Source organism: Lacerta agilis, chromosome 14, assembly GCF_009819535.1.
Source record: "Lacerta agilis isolate rLacAgi1 chromosome 14, rLacAgi1.pri, whole genome shotgun sequence".
Lineage (NCBI taxonomy): Eukaryota > Metazoa > Chordata > Lepidosauria > Squamata > Lacertidae > Lacerta > Lacerta agilis.
The window spans coordinates 26,708,003-26,726,899 of record NC_046325.1 but is presented as its reverse complement, the minus strand read 5'-3'; the positions used below and the strand labels follow the sequence as shown (position 1 = coordinate 26,726,899).

Here is an 18,897-nt window from a genome sequence, read left to right as displayed (position 1 = left end):
CCTGTGGGGAAGGTTAGGCTAAATTGCATTTGTAACCTTTAGGCCACAGTCCTATAAAAACTGACCTGGGAGTAAGTCCCTTTGGACAGAGTGTGGCTTACTTCTGAATAAATGTGCACAGAAACACACTGCTAATGTTTACAATGGTTTTAAATAATTAGAATCAAACAGGGAGAAGCAGATGACAGACGCACAGAGTTAGGAGAGAAGACTGGGGAAACGATGCTTCCTTAACAGAAGCTTGGAGAAGGATTGCTGGATTCCTGCTCCCCACCTCTCAACAAATGAGTAACAGCAGCTAAAAAATTGTGCCTCGTTATTATGTTTTTGCACCAGATCTGCCACCTCCCCCCACCACCTGGGGGCGCTCTGTTCCTACACAACATGCAAGTATTTCCTGTCCCTTCCTTGTCAAACCCTGGATGTCATTGCTGCGATGCAAGACAGCTCCTTTTTGAAGCAGAAGCCTGCCAGGTTGGGAATCTTATTTTCTTTCTGAAAGTCCAGAGGGATCCCAGGACCCAGAAGAGAAGCATCTGGAGCAGTTGCTGCAGAACAAAATGGAAGGTGAGAGATGATACAATTCTGACGAGTTCTGTTTTAGCAAAACCCTGGTTTCCTTTCCTTTCCTTTCGTTTTATTTTCATGCGCAAGTAGTGCACAGTTTCATAGTTGATCTTCTTCTTCTTCTTCTTCTTCTTCTTCTTCTTCTTCTTCTTCTTCTTCTTCTTCTTCTTCTTCTTCTTCTTCTTCCTCCACACACATCCACATCCACAGAAGCTCCTGAGAACCACAAGACAGAATTTCAAAAGGGATGCCAGGGAAATATGAGGCACACTGACCTCTCACTCTCTGTGAGGTCCTGGTGTGCTGCTTCTGTGCAAGGTAGGACAATGAAACAGGCCAAATAAGCACTAGGGCAAGGGAAAGGATTCTGCCCTTGGGAACGATTTCTATTGTTTTTTTTTGAAATACAGCTTTGCCACGATGAGAACTTAGAACAGCAGACCAAGCAATGCAGTCTCTCTTGTTTCACAGCTTTTGTACAATTCTGAACCCCGCTCTTCCAACAATAAAGCACACACACACAAACACAAAGGAATTCGGCGATAATAGTATTACCCAAGCGCCACTTGTTATGTGAAAATGACGGTGAAATCTATTGTTTTCTTGGACTTTTCTACTTCGTTTTCCTCTCTACTTCCATTAGAATTTTGCAATGAGAAATATATATATTTTTAAAGTGCTGAACTGCCTTAAAATACACGCCCCAGAATGGCAAGATTTATGAATTGCTACTTTCTTTCCTAGACCCCAGTGTTTTTTTTTTAAATTGGCTACTAAGATGTAGATTTCTGGAATAACAAAGTACCTTAAGGATACAATACAAAGTTGAACTCTTCTGGTAGGGTGGTTGCAGTCCACGTTGACCGCTGGCTGTATTTTAGGAAATACTTTCTCCTGTTCCCTTTTGTTATGTTTCTCTTTAGTTCATGCGTGCACAACCTAAATGTTCAGATACATACATACCAGGAGGGATACGCACACCAGTAAAATACATATTTCATAGGTCAAAACTTCAAAATTTCAGCCAAATTGGTTTACAAAGTAAAGTGAGGTTGCAATCTTGTGCACACTTGCTTCAGAGTAAGGAAGATTTACATGCAAGTGAACGTCAACAGGATCAGGCTGTTTGTAAAGTGTCTCTTGCTTTAGATGTGACATTGCAAGTGTTGCTTGTTGCTTTGTCTCAGATGTTAATCTGGCAGTCGTTGACAATTTAAAGGGGTTTAATTGTTAATTTTGCTCCGCATTCAGAGCACTTTGCCAGGCAGGGTGGGTCCCAAGAGATATAAAATCCGTGTGACCGATCTGTCATCAGACCGACCTCCATTGACGTTCTGCGTTTTGAATTCCAAAGAACTCTTCATCCAGCAAATAAGATGTTGGGATATTGATTGTAACCTGTAAAGGGATGGCTTTTGTATCAAATATTTTTATTTGATAACCGCCACTTCCTAAGCAGATTTCATTATTTATTCATTTATTTGTAGTGAATTTGTAGCTGCCAAGCATGATCTTAAAGAAATAGTTACTTCTTATGGGGGCGTCAATGCTAGCTATGTTTACTTAGAAGAAAGCCCCTTTGAAGTCAGAGGGTGTTCCTCTGAGTCAATACAAATGAGGATTGAGCTGCAGATGTTTGCTTAGTGGTGCTAAAATGTGGTGGGTCCTGCCAGGTGCTTTATCCAGTGATAAGGTCCTCTCTGGCCAAGTGGGTATTACACTATAAAAACAGATGTGTGTTTTTTTGTGTGGGGATTCCATTTGGAAGAATGCAGCTCCAAGGCTATGGTGTCTTCTCTCTGAAATCTGGTGGCAAACAGAAAAAAAGCACCAGCATGTTCTTTCATTCTTTGTTTTTAAATGTCAGAAGCAAGAAGATTTCTTTAAGTTGCATTCCACCATTGATATTTACAGGGTCGCCATGTGTCCTCTTTTTCCAGGGCACACCCTCTTTTTTTCAGGGGTAAAATTTCTGTCCAAGTGGATTTTTAAAATTTGCCATACTTTCTGGATGAGACATAGACATAACTGGTGGCCGAAGACTTGCTTTCCTATTCTCTTCTCCTGCCCCCTCAGCAGTATATCACAGTATCTATAGCCTACATATAGCAGGGGGTATTTAAAACGAGAGTCATCATAGCGTCCTCTCTCTTTTTTTGCTCTTCAAAATATGGCAACCTTAATTTAGCTCTGTGGATGATTGGTTTAGCATGCAATTTCTCTCTCCCTCTGAAAGTCTCAACATGAGGTCTGCTGCTCAAAAAAGCTGCTCCCAACTTTTTAAACTTTGTCCAATTTTCCTTGGTTTCCATTTAGGGAAGGCAGAGAAAGGAATCCTTGGGTTCCACTGTGTTTCAGTCCACTTGGCAATCTTCCTCAGGAGCACCTCACTAGTTCTAAACGCCAAGCAACTATTACCATAAGCAACTACATAGGCCTGTGGCTATGAATGCCATAGGGTCAAATTCCTTTGTTGTCGCGCCCACCCACCCTGCAAAAACGTGTGCGGGGGGGGGGGTTTAAAACCAGCAACAGCAGTTCTAACTTGGTTAATTGGAACATACTGTTTTAATTTGGGCTGCTTCTCCCCAGAACCCTACCTCTCCCCCCCAACCCCCCCCATCTTTGCAGGATTTTAAATCCTTCTGTGAATCTCATTCCCCATCTCTTAATGGCCCCCTCCCAAAGCTGAATGCTGAAATGGTTCCTGTGCAATTTGCTTCCCGGCACAGCTTTAGCAAGGCTTGAAAGATCGAGAGAAGCAAAATACCCTGCTTGTATCGTGCAGAAGTGAAGCCTCAACTGTTTCCTTTTTTTGCTTTATTGAAAAACAACATTGGGAAGATTCTAAGAGGCATGGAGGGAGAACGCTCTCAATCCTTTCCCCATTGGCTGCTTTCCCACTCAGAGCTGTCCCCCCTCCAACTGTTTTTCAACCCACTGGCACATGAGATTTGCATCCTGCAATTGGCCTTTACAGGCTGCGAAAGTGACCATTCTCCACAGCTAATCCTTCTTTGAAAATTATGTCCTCTCCTCACTGCTTTTTAGATGACCTGGGTTTCTCTACCCGGTTCTCTTGCCAGATCTATGGTTTGGCCTTTATAATATATAGTTATCAAACAGGGTTTTAAGCTAGGGCATGTGGGTGGGTATTGCTTGGTTTTGCCATTGTTTCACATATTGTTCCTCTTCGTTCTTTTCCTCCTTACCTTAGCGGATAAAGTGAATTTTCTGTACAAACTTTTCACACTGCGTAGTTTGGTCTCCTCTGTACAGCTGCAGAAGGACATTTCATTTGAACACAAAATTTCTGATAGGTCTGTTGTGACTTAAACAGCACTGTAACAGTCAATATGTTAACATGGAGGGGGGGAGAGTTGACCATTGCCCCGTTTCCAATTCTAGGAAAAGCTGTATTTTGTGAATTTCTGCCTGCCAACGTAGCTGTTGAGGGCACAGGAGCTTCACAAAAATAAAAATGTTCCGAAAAACCTGGCAACAGGTCTCAGGAATCAGATTTTGGTTTTCACTGGATCCCACATTGGCAATATTTTCATTTCGTGAATGCTGAGTTGTGCATAAGATGTGACCTCTTTATTTGCATTGCCTATGAATGTGTCAGTTTACGAAAGTATGAAATCACAATCTTAGTATCAAATATTAGCAGACAGTGGAATAAATGTATGTTTTAGCGATGTCCCGTCATCTCATACCCTGAAACAAGCTTGCTTGATTTTTGTGCAAGATTGAAGTGAACTCGTATACACCTCCCAACTATTTCTCTTTACCAGGGACAGTCCCTGTTGTCTGTTGTCTGTCCCTGCGTATCACCCCCATTTTGTCATTTGGAGAGATTTTGGGAGTTCTGACACTTTAAAAAAACATACTAAGTGTGCATTGCTAGAACTGCAATTCTTTAGGATTCAGCCTCTCTCCCCAGAACTTAACTCTTGGAATGGGGAATGCATCATGATTTTAGTGCCCATGAATGGAAATACATTTGCTTCAAGGACGGGAACCTGTAGCCCTTCAGATGTTGCTCAACTACGACTCCCATCACCTGACCACTGACTGGTGCTGTCTGGGGCTGATGGGATTTGTAGTCTGACAAAATCTGGAAAACTCTCTATCCAGATAAACAGTTTTAATGTGTTTTGAGTTGCTGCTATCTGTAATAAGGGCAGCCAGATCCATTGTGAGATTGAACATTCTAAAGTTGAGGAGCTGGTAGGATTCATTCTCTGGTCAGTTTACTAATATTCCCTGCTTGAGAAGGCGCTGCAGTGCACACCACACTGCCTGCAGAGTAAATATATAAACAGCAAGAACAGACGAGACTTCAGTAGTGTGCAGTTTTGGGAGGGGGTTCCCATGAGCATCACTCTTGGGTGTGAGAATGAGTTGTTGTTGTTGTTTTTACATGAAAGGCTCAGTTTTAATCTATGAATTGTTGGAAGATACAGTATATATAATTTCCAACCCGGATAAGTAGATACCAGGTGAATCAAGTAGATAGCAGGTGAATCCTCCCCCCCCCCTAAAATCTCAGTGCTTCTAGTCATTTTCTTTCTGGTTTATCTTCAAAAGCTCTCTGTTATTATTGAGATGGTGTTAATTCATCCAAGGTTGTTTTGCTTAATTTCTGAAGCAGCCTTCTCCAACTTAGTGCCCTCCTGATTATTTTGGACTACAACTCCCATCATCTCCAGCCAGCACAGCCATTGGTTTGGGCTGCCAGGAGTTGTAGTCCAAAACATCTAGAGGACTCCAGGTTGGAGATGGTTGACCAAGTCTTCTTTGAACCCACATCCTCTGGCCTAGAAGCTCATCCCCTTCAATCCCAGATATATGGCCAGACTCACAGAGGCCTGGGTATAGTCATGCACTGTCAAGAGAAATGAACTCTGTGTACGTTCAAAGACATTTGTTTTATATTAATTGTTACATCCTAGTTTTCAGAACCAATTGCTTGCATTCAGTACCTCTTTGGGGGCTAAACTCTGGTGAGTTCTTTTTCCTTTTTCGATCCCCCCCCCCCCGCAAAAATTAATTCAAGAAAAGAAAACAAAAAGGAGCGGAGGATGGGGACCCCCCAATCATCTCATATTAACAATACAGTAACTATCAATATGTCCATTTTAGTTTACTCGTATAGCTCAATAGATGCTACCCAAATGTCCAAATCGGTATCCAAGTGAGATTGGTGTTTATGAAAAGTATGTGCAAATGTAGCAAATGCATTAAGTTCTTCAGACCATTGTGTAATAGATGGTGGGCTCCGACTCAAATTAAGCTCCATTTCCTTGCAATCTGTCAATGAGGTGCAAGTGACAGAACCACAATCGATTAATTAAGACAGAGATTAGCAACTAGTGATTCATGGGTGACATCTAGCCCCCCCCCCCAACTCCTTGGCACCTGCCAGCTCTGGGGAGTTGTGTCAAACACTTATCTTTAAAATTTTGACAAGATGAGTCCTCTTTCCTGCAGACTTGTAGATCTCCCACCATTTCACTAATAGTTTTTTGTTTGTTTTTTTAAGAACAAAACTCAATCCTGTGGATTTTGGTTCTCTAATGTTGGACAACATGCTGTCAGTGGGGGCACTGGAACCATTCAAGGCCTGCTGTGAAGAGTTAAACAGGGCAAAATGGTTCACTTTTATACAGACCTGGATGCTGTTGCTAATATATTCTCTGGTGAGACACCCAGAACACTGTCATATCCAGTTCTCTGGGATCAGTTCCAGCTATTGAGGCCTGAGGATATGGGCAAGGTGCTTCTGACTATCCGTCCAACCATTTGCCCTTTCACCCTTGCCCATCCTCACTTGTTCATGCAAGTCAGGGTGGGGGGCTGATGGGTAAGTCCAGAGGGTGGTTAGCACATCTTTGCACCAAAGGGTTGTCCCACCTGCCTTGAAGAAGGTGGTGCTATTCCTGCTGCTGAAAAAGCCTTCACTGGATTCTGAGGTGTTCCACAGCTACCACCTCCATCCATCTCTGACATCCGCTCTTGGGGTAAGCTTCTTGCAAGGTTGGTGGTGATTCAGCTGCAGGCAGTGGCGTAGCAAGGTAAATTGGTACCCGGGGGCAAAAAAATTTTGTCACCCCCCCCCCCGGAGGCATGGGAAGGTCAGGTGGTACCTGGTGCGGAAAATTCCTTGTCAAATCCCCCATTGATCCCCCCCCCCGCAAAAATGGTTTTACATTATTTCATATTTTCTTACAAAGGAATAATAACAAGTAATAATAATAAAAAACTTTTCTTTATATCCCGCCCTCCCCAGCCGAAGTCGGGCTCAGGGTGGCTAACATCAGATACATAACATTGGTATAAAATCAAACAATAATTAAATTACCTCCTAAAAACATCTCAAAACCAAATTAAAGTCTAATTAGATGGCTTTCCACAGGGTTAGGGTTGGGAACAGTAAGTGCTCCACTGAACTGAAATTTCAGCCTTCACGACATAGGAAAACAGCCAAGTGAACAGCTATTTTGGTGGAGGAGGGTCAAGATATTAACCGATATGCATGAAATTTCATATATAGCTATATAATTCCTAGTATAGTAAGATAAGACCTTTGGAGCAGGCATTTTCAAAAAAAAGAAAATTAAAAAAAAAATCCCATTTCCTCCCCCCCAAATTGTTCCTTGATAATTTGTCACTACTCCATTATGGAACATGGGGCGGACCACCACCCTGTCCCCCCTTGCTATGCCCCTGGCTGCAGGCACTATTGGAGGAAACAGATTATCTGGACCCATTCCACTCTGGATTCAGGTCTGCATTTGGCACAGAATCAGACCTGGTTACCCTGACAGATGACCTCCCTTGAAGGCGAGGCAGTGGAGTGCAACCCTCATCCAGTTTTTATACTATTGACCATGGTGTCCTGTGCGTTAGGAGTTGGGGGCACTGTTTTGCAGTGGTTCCACTCCTACCTGCATGACTGGCCCCAGAGAATAGCATTGGTGGACTACATGTCTATCTATATCTTGGCAGCTTAACTGCAGGATGCTGTAAGGCACGAGCCTGTCCCCAATGCCTGAGACAGTTGCCTTGGCTCATGGGTGTGCCTGGCCCTGGGTCACAGCAGGCTGTTTCTAAAAGTGGGCAGGGAAGCTTGTGTCATCTAGATGTTGCTGGACTACAACACCCACACCCACACCCCGGCCAATGGTCATGTTGGCTGGGACTGATGGGAACTGTATTCCAACATAATTTGGATGGCTGCAGGTTCTCTACTCAGACTGGGTAACAGAACTGCTCTGCCCCTTCACCGCCAAATAATGTGGTGTCAGATCCCGGGAAACAATACTTTCATCTTCAGGAAGAAGAAGAAAAAATTAAGGAGCGGTGCATGGCAGTGGTTTGGAAAGGCCTTCTTTTATCAAAGTTCTTCTACTCGGATGTTGCAGAGGCCCCATATATGTCCCATAAACCTTGGTGGTGAAGCAAGGGAAGCGGTTAACACTTTCCTGCCGCTTCATGTGAGCTACGTTTTGCAGTTATGTAACAGCCAGGACCAAGTTTCTCTCTCTTTTTAAACAGACATCAGATTCTCAGATAAGGAGATGAAAGGAGGGAGAAAGAGAGAAGCAGAGAGACCATTAGAAGAGATGAACGCTTGATTACTCTCCCTCAAAAAGTGGCTTTCTGTCAGTATTCCTCAGCCAGCTTATCAGGGGTTTTGCGATATGTCATGGCAGACAAATTGGCTCTGCACCATTGCTAAACTTTCCCTGCAGTTTTCAGCTAGGGTTGCCAACCAACCAGTAAATGACAGGCCTTGCTCACAGTGGTGGCGGTATATATATTCTGCCCCCACATCCATCCCAAGCCCCCCACCTCAGACTGCTGGACTCCATACTTGGACATGTTCCCCCTAGGCCCTAACGGCCTAACCAGTTGTCCAATTTTTAAAAAATCAAATCCGAAGCCAGCAGCTCACAGTGGGAAAGCAGGAATAAGTTTGGTTTATTCCAACTTTGCGCAGTCTCTGTTGGCAGAGGCCTCTCCGTAATGTTCAGGGTGTGCAGGATCGTTGCAGAGCGTTGGTGGCGCCCCAAAGGGCAGGGCAGGCTTAGCACTCTGTGCATCCTGAAACATGGCCCAGAATCCTTTGCAATGCACAGGAGTCCCTCTTGGTAACTGGCCGCGTTGGGAAGCCATATTGGCAATGCGGCCACTACTTGCATGAATGCCATTCAAATCAAAAGCAGTTGCAGCGGTAGGGTTCTTATAGGGCCTAAGATATGGGGTGTGAGGAGGGAATTTAAGCCTTCCCCTTCCTCTATGGTCAGCATAGTTCTGATGAAATTCTCCCCCCCCCCCACCAGCCACTTTTTCCCCAGGAGGAAGGCAGCTAATAATATATCACCCCTTGCCTCCCAGGCAAATGCCAGCTGTTTTGGGGTCACCTCCTTTTTTGCAATGGCTGTTTTTTTATATATAAAAAAGCTTCCCTGTTAAATGTGTTACTTTCATGAACCGTGTGGTCTGGCCTTGACAGATGGTGGCGAGGAGACGCTAAAGGAGAAATTCAGGAGGGTTTTTGCAGAAGGTGGTTTTGACTTTGAGCTTCGGGGGGGGGGAGGAGCTGCTCTGGAGGTTGGAAATCATGTGGCAGGCGCTGCCGAGGAGACAGGAGTGTGAACAAAGGGGCTGACAGGAAATGGGTTTCTGTGGGACAGAACAGGAAGGCAGGTGAAGGGGATAAAGGCCTTCAACGTGAGCAAGCTTATATTTAGTGCGAACAAGGAGGAGTCTTGTGGCACCTCAAAGACTTGACACATTTATTATGGTAGGAGATTTTGGGCACTGCAGTCTCCTCCTCCCATATGTGTGAAGTCTTCACCCGCAGTTGGCAGGTATCGAGAGAGCTGAAATCGGTGTTGAGAGAGAAATACAAACAGTGTGATCAGAGGGTGAGAAAATGCCAAGCATAGAGTCTGTGACTATTTTATTACAGATGAAGACTGCAGTCCTGTACACATGTACCTGTTGCAATCCTAGATACACGTACCTGGACAGGTATAGGATTGCGCTGTAAATGTATGCCAAATAAGTATAAGCCATGGCTGGCAGACCGGGTGCCCCTCAGATAATTTGGAATACAATTCCCATCAGCCCCAGCCAGCAGGGCCAATTGCTGGAGATGATGGGAGTTGTAGTCCACAAAATCTGGAGGGGACCATGTTACCTAATCCTGGTATGAGCTTTCATTTTAATTGCCATAAATAGGTTTGGTTGGGGGTTTTTTTTTGCATTTCACTTCCGCCAGGCTTCACTGTTTACATGTGTCCGGTGTTGTTTTTGTGACAGTATTCACCAACATGGAGTGCTGGCATCTGTTTTTAATTAATTTATTTTTTGCTGCCCATGGCAGCCATTTTGTGCTGGCACCCATGACACTTTTTATCAAGATGTAAGTCACACAACATCTCATTTACTTATTTATTTTTTACCCCCCCCCCAAGCACTGCATGTTTCTGTATACCATATGAGGCCTGTTCCGAAAATAAAAACAGAAACCCTAATTGAATGCCACCCATAATTAACACATTTACAATTCCAAAAATAATCTAATTGAGACCAATTTTAAATTGCCCTGGCACAGAATAAATGGATTGGCACAACTACAACAGAGAAAAAAGGTTGTGCCTCATCTACAAAAGTATTATTCCAGAGATTTATCTTAAAAGACAGTCTTTCAATAAACCTATTAACTTGATTTCAATAGTAGCTTCTTCAAGCTGAAGTTTTAATTGTTCATGCCAGAGGCCATGACAACTATATATGGCACATCAACACATCAACACATCAACCCAATAATGGAAAGTTCACATTCCAGACCCTATATCAGGCATGCATTCAGATTCCAGGGGTGCAGAAAACCTCAGTCTTCAATACAAATTAACAGGGCAATCCTCTACTTGTGCTCAGTGAGCCTTACTCCCAGCAGCTGTATAGGATCACAACCTTAATCTTCGTTTCTCTTGCGAAGCAATTTTATCTAGCTCTCTTTCTGATATTCCTAGTTGTCAAGGTAACACAACAGCTTTTTAAAATAGGCATTAGTATCACTCAAGAGATAGTGAGTAGCTTCTTGAAAAACAAGTTAATTAGCAATGCGTTTACATCCAATTTTTAACCACTTCGAAATTAAGAGGAATTGCGAGGTTTCCCAGCGATCAGCGCAGTAGCAAATGAGTGGAATTGTTGTTTTAATTTTGCTGGTTTTGCCACTCCTTTTAAACATCCCAATAAAATAATTCTGGGATCAAGAGGAATGTCATATACTATCATCCCTTGGGTTTTGTCTCAGTCAGGGATGGAGAAACTGTGGCCTTCCAGGTGCTGTTTGGCCTCCCAAGACCCATCCGCATAGTGAATATAGAATGGGAACTGGAACCAAAAACATCTGGAAGGCCACAGATTCCCCATCCTGAATCTAGGACTTCTCTCCACACATTCGTATGTATAAACAGGACCAAAATCTTGCACGATGTCTGTATCTGAATGCCTTTTATCTCCAACAAACATTTATTGATATTATTTGGATATTATTGTTATTATTCACTTCATTTCTATACTGCTTTATATTTTTAAAGGGGGGGGGGATCTCAAAGCAGTTTACAACCTGCATTAAAACATCAGATAAAATAATCCAGAATAAAACGTTACTGAAGGAAGTCAAATATAAAAGTATAACTTTCAAAGCAACATAATTAACAGAAAACTAAAGCGTTATCTTCAAAAATTCAAGAGAAAATATTAAGGTACTATTGATTGATTGTTATAAAGCTCATTAATCTAATAGGAATGTTATGAGATGCCCATGTCTGTTCTTCGGTACAATTGCGGTACAATTGGCCCCGATTCTCACACAGATATTTAATCGTTTATTGGAGTTGTGCAGTGTTCCTTCGTGCTTTAAACATTCTATTATCATTCCGGTGCATAAGAAACCTTTCATCAGCGGGATGAACGATTATAGACCGGTTGCTCTTACATCTGTAGTAATGAAAGTCTTTGAGAGACTAGTGTTGGCCTATTTGAAAGACACTACTGACCCAGTGCTGGATCCTTTGCAATTTGCTTATCGAGCTAATAGGTCAGTAGATGATACAGTCAACATGGCACAACATATGCATTACATCTTGCAACATTCTTTTCTGACCAAGGCCATTTGCCGTGGTCTAATTTTGAAGTTTTGTTGTGGTTTAATAAGGGGTGAGGCAAAGGTGTAAGAATGCTTGGACTACATAACCCATGTTCTAAGGAATGAGAAGGTCTTATCTCCATTCTTTATACGCACCTCTTGGCTATTTAGTGGATTGTTCTGTTTATTGAAAACCCACCCACCTACACAGGAAGAGTATGCTTTGGACGACACGATTTTGGACCAGGTTCAGCCCTTCCAGTCTCATTGCAGAATTGTCACTTAGTGTTATACAATCTTTAGAGATTTAAATTCTTTCTTGGCCTCTTTTCAGATTCACCAGCTGGCATGGACCTCAGCCATTCTCGGGAGCAAACAGAGTCTACAGGTACTGTGCTGTGATGCCCCCACTCCCATTCTTCTACCCTTAAAAGAGTTCCCAGCCTGGGAACCTGAAGATGATTCTTACTTCCCACATATGACCATATAAGTACCGTATTGGCCCGAATATAAGCCGCACCCAAATATAAGCCACACCTTTAAAATTGGAGGGGGGGGGGAAAGAAAAAATACCCAAATATACAAACCACTTCATTCCTCGCTGCTCCTGGCTACGTATTGGGGGGGGGGAGCCGTGCTGTGTTGGTGGGGGCTTTCCCCTTCCTTGCTCTCTCCCTGGCCTTGGAGGAGAGGACGGGGGACAATGCACAGGGCGGGCATTGCTTTGCCGCGATCCTGGCACTGTTTGCCTCGCGCTCCTGGCTGCATACTGTAAGGTCGCGAATATAAGCCGCACTTTAACTTTTCACGGTCAGATTTTTTTTGGGGGGGGGAAGTGAGGCATAATTATATTCAGGCCAATACAGTATGCAATGAGAAGCTTGATCCAGAATATCTAACATTAAGTTGGATACTTACGTGTCTGCAATGTGGCCTTAGCCCATAAGATTGATGCCTGAAAATTTGAATGTTTTTAATGATTTGATGCTTAGTGCATTTGAACTATATTACTAATGCTTGCATGTTGGGTTTGTAACCAGAGTTCAAATTTCAACTCATCTTTACAGAGTCTTGTTAAGGTGGCCTCCTTTTCGATCAGTCTCAGTTTCCCTAATCTGTAAAATGCAAGCATTGAGAGCATATTTTGTTGTTACTCACTGAGCTAAAATGTATCAAAGCACATTTGAATTGCTGTCTAAATGATTCGCCGTCATTATAATTCAGTCACGTATATATTAATATATTTTAAAAACTCCTTCTAGATGTTCCAGATGTTTTGACTGATGGCAATTCTAACACATCCCATGAAAATGAAAACATGGATAACAGCGAAGACTCAAAGGAATATCAGTTGACTAATGGAGAAGGGAGAGAAGGTAAAGTGGAAACTGGAATTAAAGCTAATAAAACAACATATGCCACCTAGAATTGCCACTATTTATATAGGTAATTCAGGAAGAAGCAGGTGTTTTCTTAGACTCCAACTCCCATCAGCCCTGTCGTGCATGGCCATTGGTTCACAGATGATGGGAATGGTAGCTGAACATATATCCCTGAGTTTATTGAGCCAACTTAAAAAAAATGGAAGCAACTAACCTTCAAAATTCCCTGACATAATTGGGAAACATTTTGAAAGTGGCAGCCCCTTTCTCTCTTTCCCTTCTGTATCTGCTGGGACCTGCTGTCTCTCTCCTCTCTGCCACTTGGGTGATGGTGTGGGGGGGGGGAGGAGAAGGAGGTGGGCACAGGCACAGGCTCAAAGTTCTCTTACCTCTAGATCAGACTTCAAAACCAAGAGCCCCACCCCTGCGCTGAAGTTTATGGGATATGTATTGCCGAGTCTTCCACACACAAAGGCATTCTAGAAAAAGTTTCATTCTAGGTTCAGTTACAGGTGGGTAGCCGTGTTGGTCTGCCATAGTCAAAACAAAATAAAAAATTCTTTCCAGTAGCACCTTAGAGACCAACTAAGTTTGTTCTTGGTATGAGCTTTCGTGTGCATGCACACTTCTTCGTGTGCATGTACACGAAAGCTCATACCAAGAACAAACTTAGTTGGTCTCTAAGGTGCTACTGGAAAGAATTTTTTATTTTGTTTTCATTCTAGGGTTTGGGTGGTGGGTTAAGTTCCTAATCAGATTTCTCCCCCACAGCAAAAAAATAAAAAAATAAAAAGTGGGGGAAGGAGCAAGTGGCCAGAATCAGGAAGGCATTATAGGTACAACAACACAGAGACAGGAAAACTAGGTAGAGGGAGCTTTGTCACCAGGTAAGATGAAGAAACAGGGTGGCAAAATGAGACAGAATTTGGATTCATGGAGGTCAATCCAGTGTGTCCTTGCAGAGTTCCCATTAACTTCAGTATGGCTTCAGAGGAAGAGAACATCACAGGAAGCCGCTATGTGCTAAGTCAGACCGTTGGCTCATCTTGCCTGGTATTGTCTACTTGGCATTGTCTGACTGGCAGTGGCTCTTAGTCTTTCAGACAGGAGCATTTCCCATCCCTACCAAGAGATGCTGAGACTGAACCTGGGACCTTCTGTGTGCAAAGTGGAAACTCTGCCATTGAGCTACTAACCAAGTGGGAGAGGGTGCACCAAAATGTATTGGGCCACCCCTGAGACATAAGCCTAATTCTGTCTGCCTGGACTGTACCACTTTAGGCTGTGAGTGGTAGCAGAGAGCTAACATGACAGAAATGTTGCCCTTTGAGGAGCAGAATTCTAGCCTAGGCTTTTTCCTGTGGAAGTGGTACAGCCTAGGCACCAGTTGAGTGAGAACTAGCCCAGGGTTTCTGTAGCTATATAAAAAAGGGATTTCAACAAATGTTGCTTTTCTCACCCTTGCATATGATAAGCTGCAGCTGCTGAAATCCTGCCTCTGCATGCCTCTTACAGTCACATGGAGTGCAGGAGGTCTGTCCTTCTTTCTGTCTGGTGATCTTGACAGCCAACCTAGCAGTTCGAAAGCACGCCAGTGCAAGTAGATAAATAGGTACTGCTATGGCGGGAAGGTAAACGATGGTTTCCGTCACTGTGTTCTGTTGCGCCAGAAGCAGTCTAGTCATGCTGGCCACACGACCCAGAAAGCTGTCTGTGGACAAACGCCGGTTCCCTCGGCCTGAAAGCAAGATGAGCACCACAACCACATAGTCATCTTTGACTGGACTTAACTGTCCAGGGGTCCTTTACCTTTACCTTAACTTGACGGGGGGGAACATATATGACCTGCCATTGTCCCCCACCTTCTCAGTGCAGCCTATTAGCAATCCCCAATACCAGACAAACCTTTATTTTTCTTTTTTTTCTTTTGCACTAACAGAAGTTAGTCCGGAAACGTTGCCTTTATCTCTGTTGTATCTGTGGAGTTAGCAGGACTGTAACTGTCTGCACCAAGTGCAGAGATAAGCGCCTAAGGAGATAATCAGGAAGATCACGAACTTCCCCTTTAAGTCCTCCCATGGCAGTGGCTCTGAGCAACATCACCTGCCTTACCAGAAATAGGGTTTGAGCTAAAAAGGGAATAAAAGTTCTGTTTTGTTTCATAGAATATACTATCGGGAACAAAAGGCCAACCCATATTTTGTATAAATGTGCTCTTGGGCATTTAGCAGTGCACAGAATTGGGAGTGCATTCCCACGACAGTCAACCGTGCCCAGTGGTGTTCACACATGCAGAAACGGCAATTCTGGATTAAATGGGGGGGGGGATACGTGAAGGCATTTTGACAAGGGCAATGTTGTGTGGGCGCCACAGGAGCAGCACAGAGTCTACAATCAACTGCTGTGCCCATGGTCTGCTCACAGGAGCAGTGCAAACATTAGGCAGGTACTTTCACAAGGGCCCAAATGTTCCTTCTCTGCAAAAGAACTGCCGCTTCTGAACTCTGTCATGGAATGACCCCTGATCTTCCGGACACTTCTGAACTTTTATCACAGGATAGTTACTGGTCTTGTGCTTTCCTTGTGCCAGCAAGGACAAGTTTATCTATACCAGCTAAAATCCGCTCTTCTGCAAAACTATGAAAAGTGCCGGAGCCCTCGTCCTCTTTTCCACCACAGCTGCCACTGGAAATTTTACTCCCTGGGAGCTTTTAAGCCGCAGGGTTCAGGAACTCCTATATATATATATATTTACATGTATAGGTATGTCCCATTTTCAAATCTGGATTCCCAGCTAGTGAAGTTATGAACTCCTGAATTAGAGGTTTGTTGGTGCTGTACGTTAGTTCGTTTGTGTTTGTGCAAAATAGGGAAAGGTGTGTGGGCGAGATACCTTGGACCTTTAAGCTAATAGGCGTGCTGCGATTTTATTTTATGGGTGACTGTGAAAAGAGCAAGAGAAAAGGCAGGAGCAAAATGGGAGAATCTGCCCAGAGGTCTCTTGGTTGAGGTTCCAGCCGCCGTCGCCTTAGGCGTGTGGCTGTGCTAGAAAAGGAAGTGCTGTGTTTTTTATTATTATTATCAGAATATCGCATCTCTTGCCTCGTCCTGCTAGTGGGACAAAACTGGGAGGGGGAGAGGCGTATCTAGCAACTTCAGCAAGTCCTTTTCTGCAGAGGCTCATTTAACAGGGGATTTTCATATAGGATTTTTAAAAACACACACGACTGTGGAACTTGAAACTTACTGTATTGGCACCGTCTTCCTTTGATTGTGGTTTCTGATTTGAAACTCACAAGTCAGGCAGCAGGGCTCTGTAAATTCTCTGTGTTTTCTTCCTTTGTTTTATTAACTAACGTGCCTAGGAGTTGTTACGACACGCATAAAATATGCAGCACGTTAACTCTTTGTCCATGTATATAGGCTGTTTATAGAGTAATATGAGCTCCCCAAAAAGGCAGCTACCAGTACCTGTCTCCAAGCACTTTAAAGTCCCTCCTTCCACAATGGGAGATTTGGGCGGGAGCGAGAGAGTGATTTGTTTAATGAATTTTGCCAGTTTTTTTTTTTTTACTTTGTGGACGCTGAAGTGTGGCCCTGAAAGAAGGCGAGACATCTGAATTTGGGAAGCTGCATTATGCTAGCCCAGTCCAGCCCATATTGTCTATTATGATGAGCAGCAGCTTTCCAAAGTCTCATGCAGAAGTCCTTCCCAGCTCTGTTACCTGGGATTAATGTATTGTATAAAGGTAGATACAGAGCTAATGTATTGTATAAAGGTAGATACAGAGCTCCAGACACTCTCCATGCACTCTTTATTAGAGTTCCCTAACCTTTCCACCTAGAATAATTCCCAGGGTTCTTTGGATGGAAGTACTGATGGTATTAATAGGCTTGTGCTGTGTTTTTCAAGCTACATTTCCGAGAATCCTAGGGTTCCTCATAGGCTTGTCAGAGAACCTCACCAACAGATCCAGTAATGGGAGACAAATTTCTATGGAAGGCAGCTTACCAGCTGCCACTGCTGCTGCCGCTACCAGCACCATTTATATTTCAAAGTGTCTGGGGATATTCTGGAGTACATTTGGGGTTCTCGTGCGGCAGCAATTAGTCCCAGTGGGCCTTGGATGCCTGAACCCCACCTGTACTGAGAACGTGACCCATAACCCTCCACAGCATTCAAGGATTCGTCAGCAGACAACTTCATCTGGAATCAATTCTCTGAAAGTGCAGAATTTGAAAACCGTTTTCCGAGACAAAATGGCTTCCGGTGCCTTCAAACTAGGCTGTTCTTCTCAGTTTTTCATTTTTCAAACATTAAGCTGAGTTCTCCACATTCCCACATCACTTGCAAGTTGATTTTTTTTTTTAAAGGTTCTCATGAAGGTTCATCAGCATTTTAGTATAGGATTCTTCTCATACGCGCATTGATGTATGAAGCTTTGCCTAATACAATGCAATTTTAATGTTCTTTAAATGTTATATATGCATTCTGTGCACGTTTTGGCCAGTCTAGGCATTCCAGTACATATTCCTTGGTTGGAGAGCTGCACTGCGAAATTTGTAGAAGCGCCCATTTCAAAGAATGACTTTGTTTCAGTTCACGTATTGCTTCAGGAAGTGCGAATTGGGTAGATTTGCCTTTTGAGGGTGAACTGAACTGGGTTTCTCCCCCATCCCTACTTCAGACCTTCCACAATGGAAGCATAAGTTCTTGATATTTGAATATATTTTCTCCCCCCCCCCCCACAATCTAGTTTGCTTATTTATTATTTTGTCCCTCCCCTGTTTTTTTATTTTCTTTTAAGAGAGGCCAGCTTTTTGGCAATAAGCTTTCGTGCTTGCCAAGGAATTCGGAAAGTTTGGTTGGTATTTTTAGTAAGTGAAATTTCCACCAGGTGTTCACTGTCTGTCTGGGTTCATTGAGGCATCACCCTAGAAATGAGTTATTTAAATGAAAAACAAGACAAGATCCAAAGTCATCCCTCTCTGCACCCATGTTTCTGTTGTTGTTGTTGTTGATCAATTTATCACCCACACTTCACCAGGAGGTCCAAGGGTAGGTTACAACAGTTTAAAATTCAGAATTAAAAACAGTCAAAACAAATTACATTTGCAGGAATCGGTTTAAGTCCTGAAAATACATATATCAGGTGTCAAAAGCCAGGGTAAAGAGGTCTGTCTTCAGCATATGATGGAAACTGCATAATACAGAGGGAATTCTGCAACCTAGGACAGAGCTTTCCAAACTGTGTGTTGCGACACATTAGTGTGTCGGCTGCAGTGTTTAGGTGTGTCGCGTTCCTCTCGGGGCTGGAAATTGGTTTGCTTGACCTCTGGTCTGCTAGTAAAACAGAATTACTGTGTCGTGAAATGATGCATGTCTAAAAAGTGTGTCGCCAACATGAAAAACTCTGACCTAGGAGCTGACATAAAGGATTCCCTCTCCCAGACTACCCGGGCTAAATTTCTGAGGGTGGCGGAATGACTAATCTGCTGAGCTTAACACCCAAGAAAGTCTGTAGGGAAGGAAGCGATCTTTCAGGTATTTGGGTCTTACGCCGTTCAGGGTTTTAAACACCTTGAATTGTGCTCGGAAATGAATTGGCAATTGCCCACTCACTGTTAGTACTGCCCACTCATTGTTCTCTCTCACTGTAAGCCGCATAACTTCCCACCCTTCAACATGTGCCCCATCTTCCATCATGTCAATTTCCTCTCACGGGATGAAGAGTGGGAACTACACATTAACCACCCACACCTAGTGTGGATGTA

At 43.4% G+C, this 18,897-nt stretch overlaps 1 protein-coding gene across 2 annotated transcripts in view; it reads left to right on the top strand.

The window, feature by feature from the left end:
* Positions 1 to 216: 216 nt before the first annotated feature.
* The window catches only part of IKZF3 (IKAROS family zinc finger 3), a 49,937-nt gene continuing 31,256 nt past the window's right edge, over positions 217 to 18,897 (top strand). For both annotated transcript variants that reach the window (XM_033170832.1, XM_033170831.1), the window contains exons 1-3: positions 217 to 567; positions 12,075 to 12,128; positions 13,003 to 13,116. In XM_033170832.1, coding sequence (XP_033026723.1) covers positions 561 to 567; positions 12,075 to 12,128; positions 13,003 to 13,116 — 175 coding nt within the window. In that variant the 5' untranslated portion in view covers positions 217 to 560. The remainder of the gene's footprint in view (positions 568 to 12,074; positions 12,129 to 13,002; positions 13,117 to 18,897) is intronic.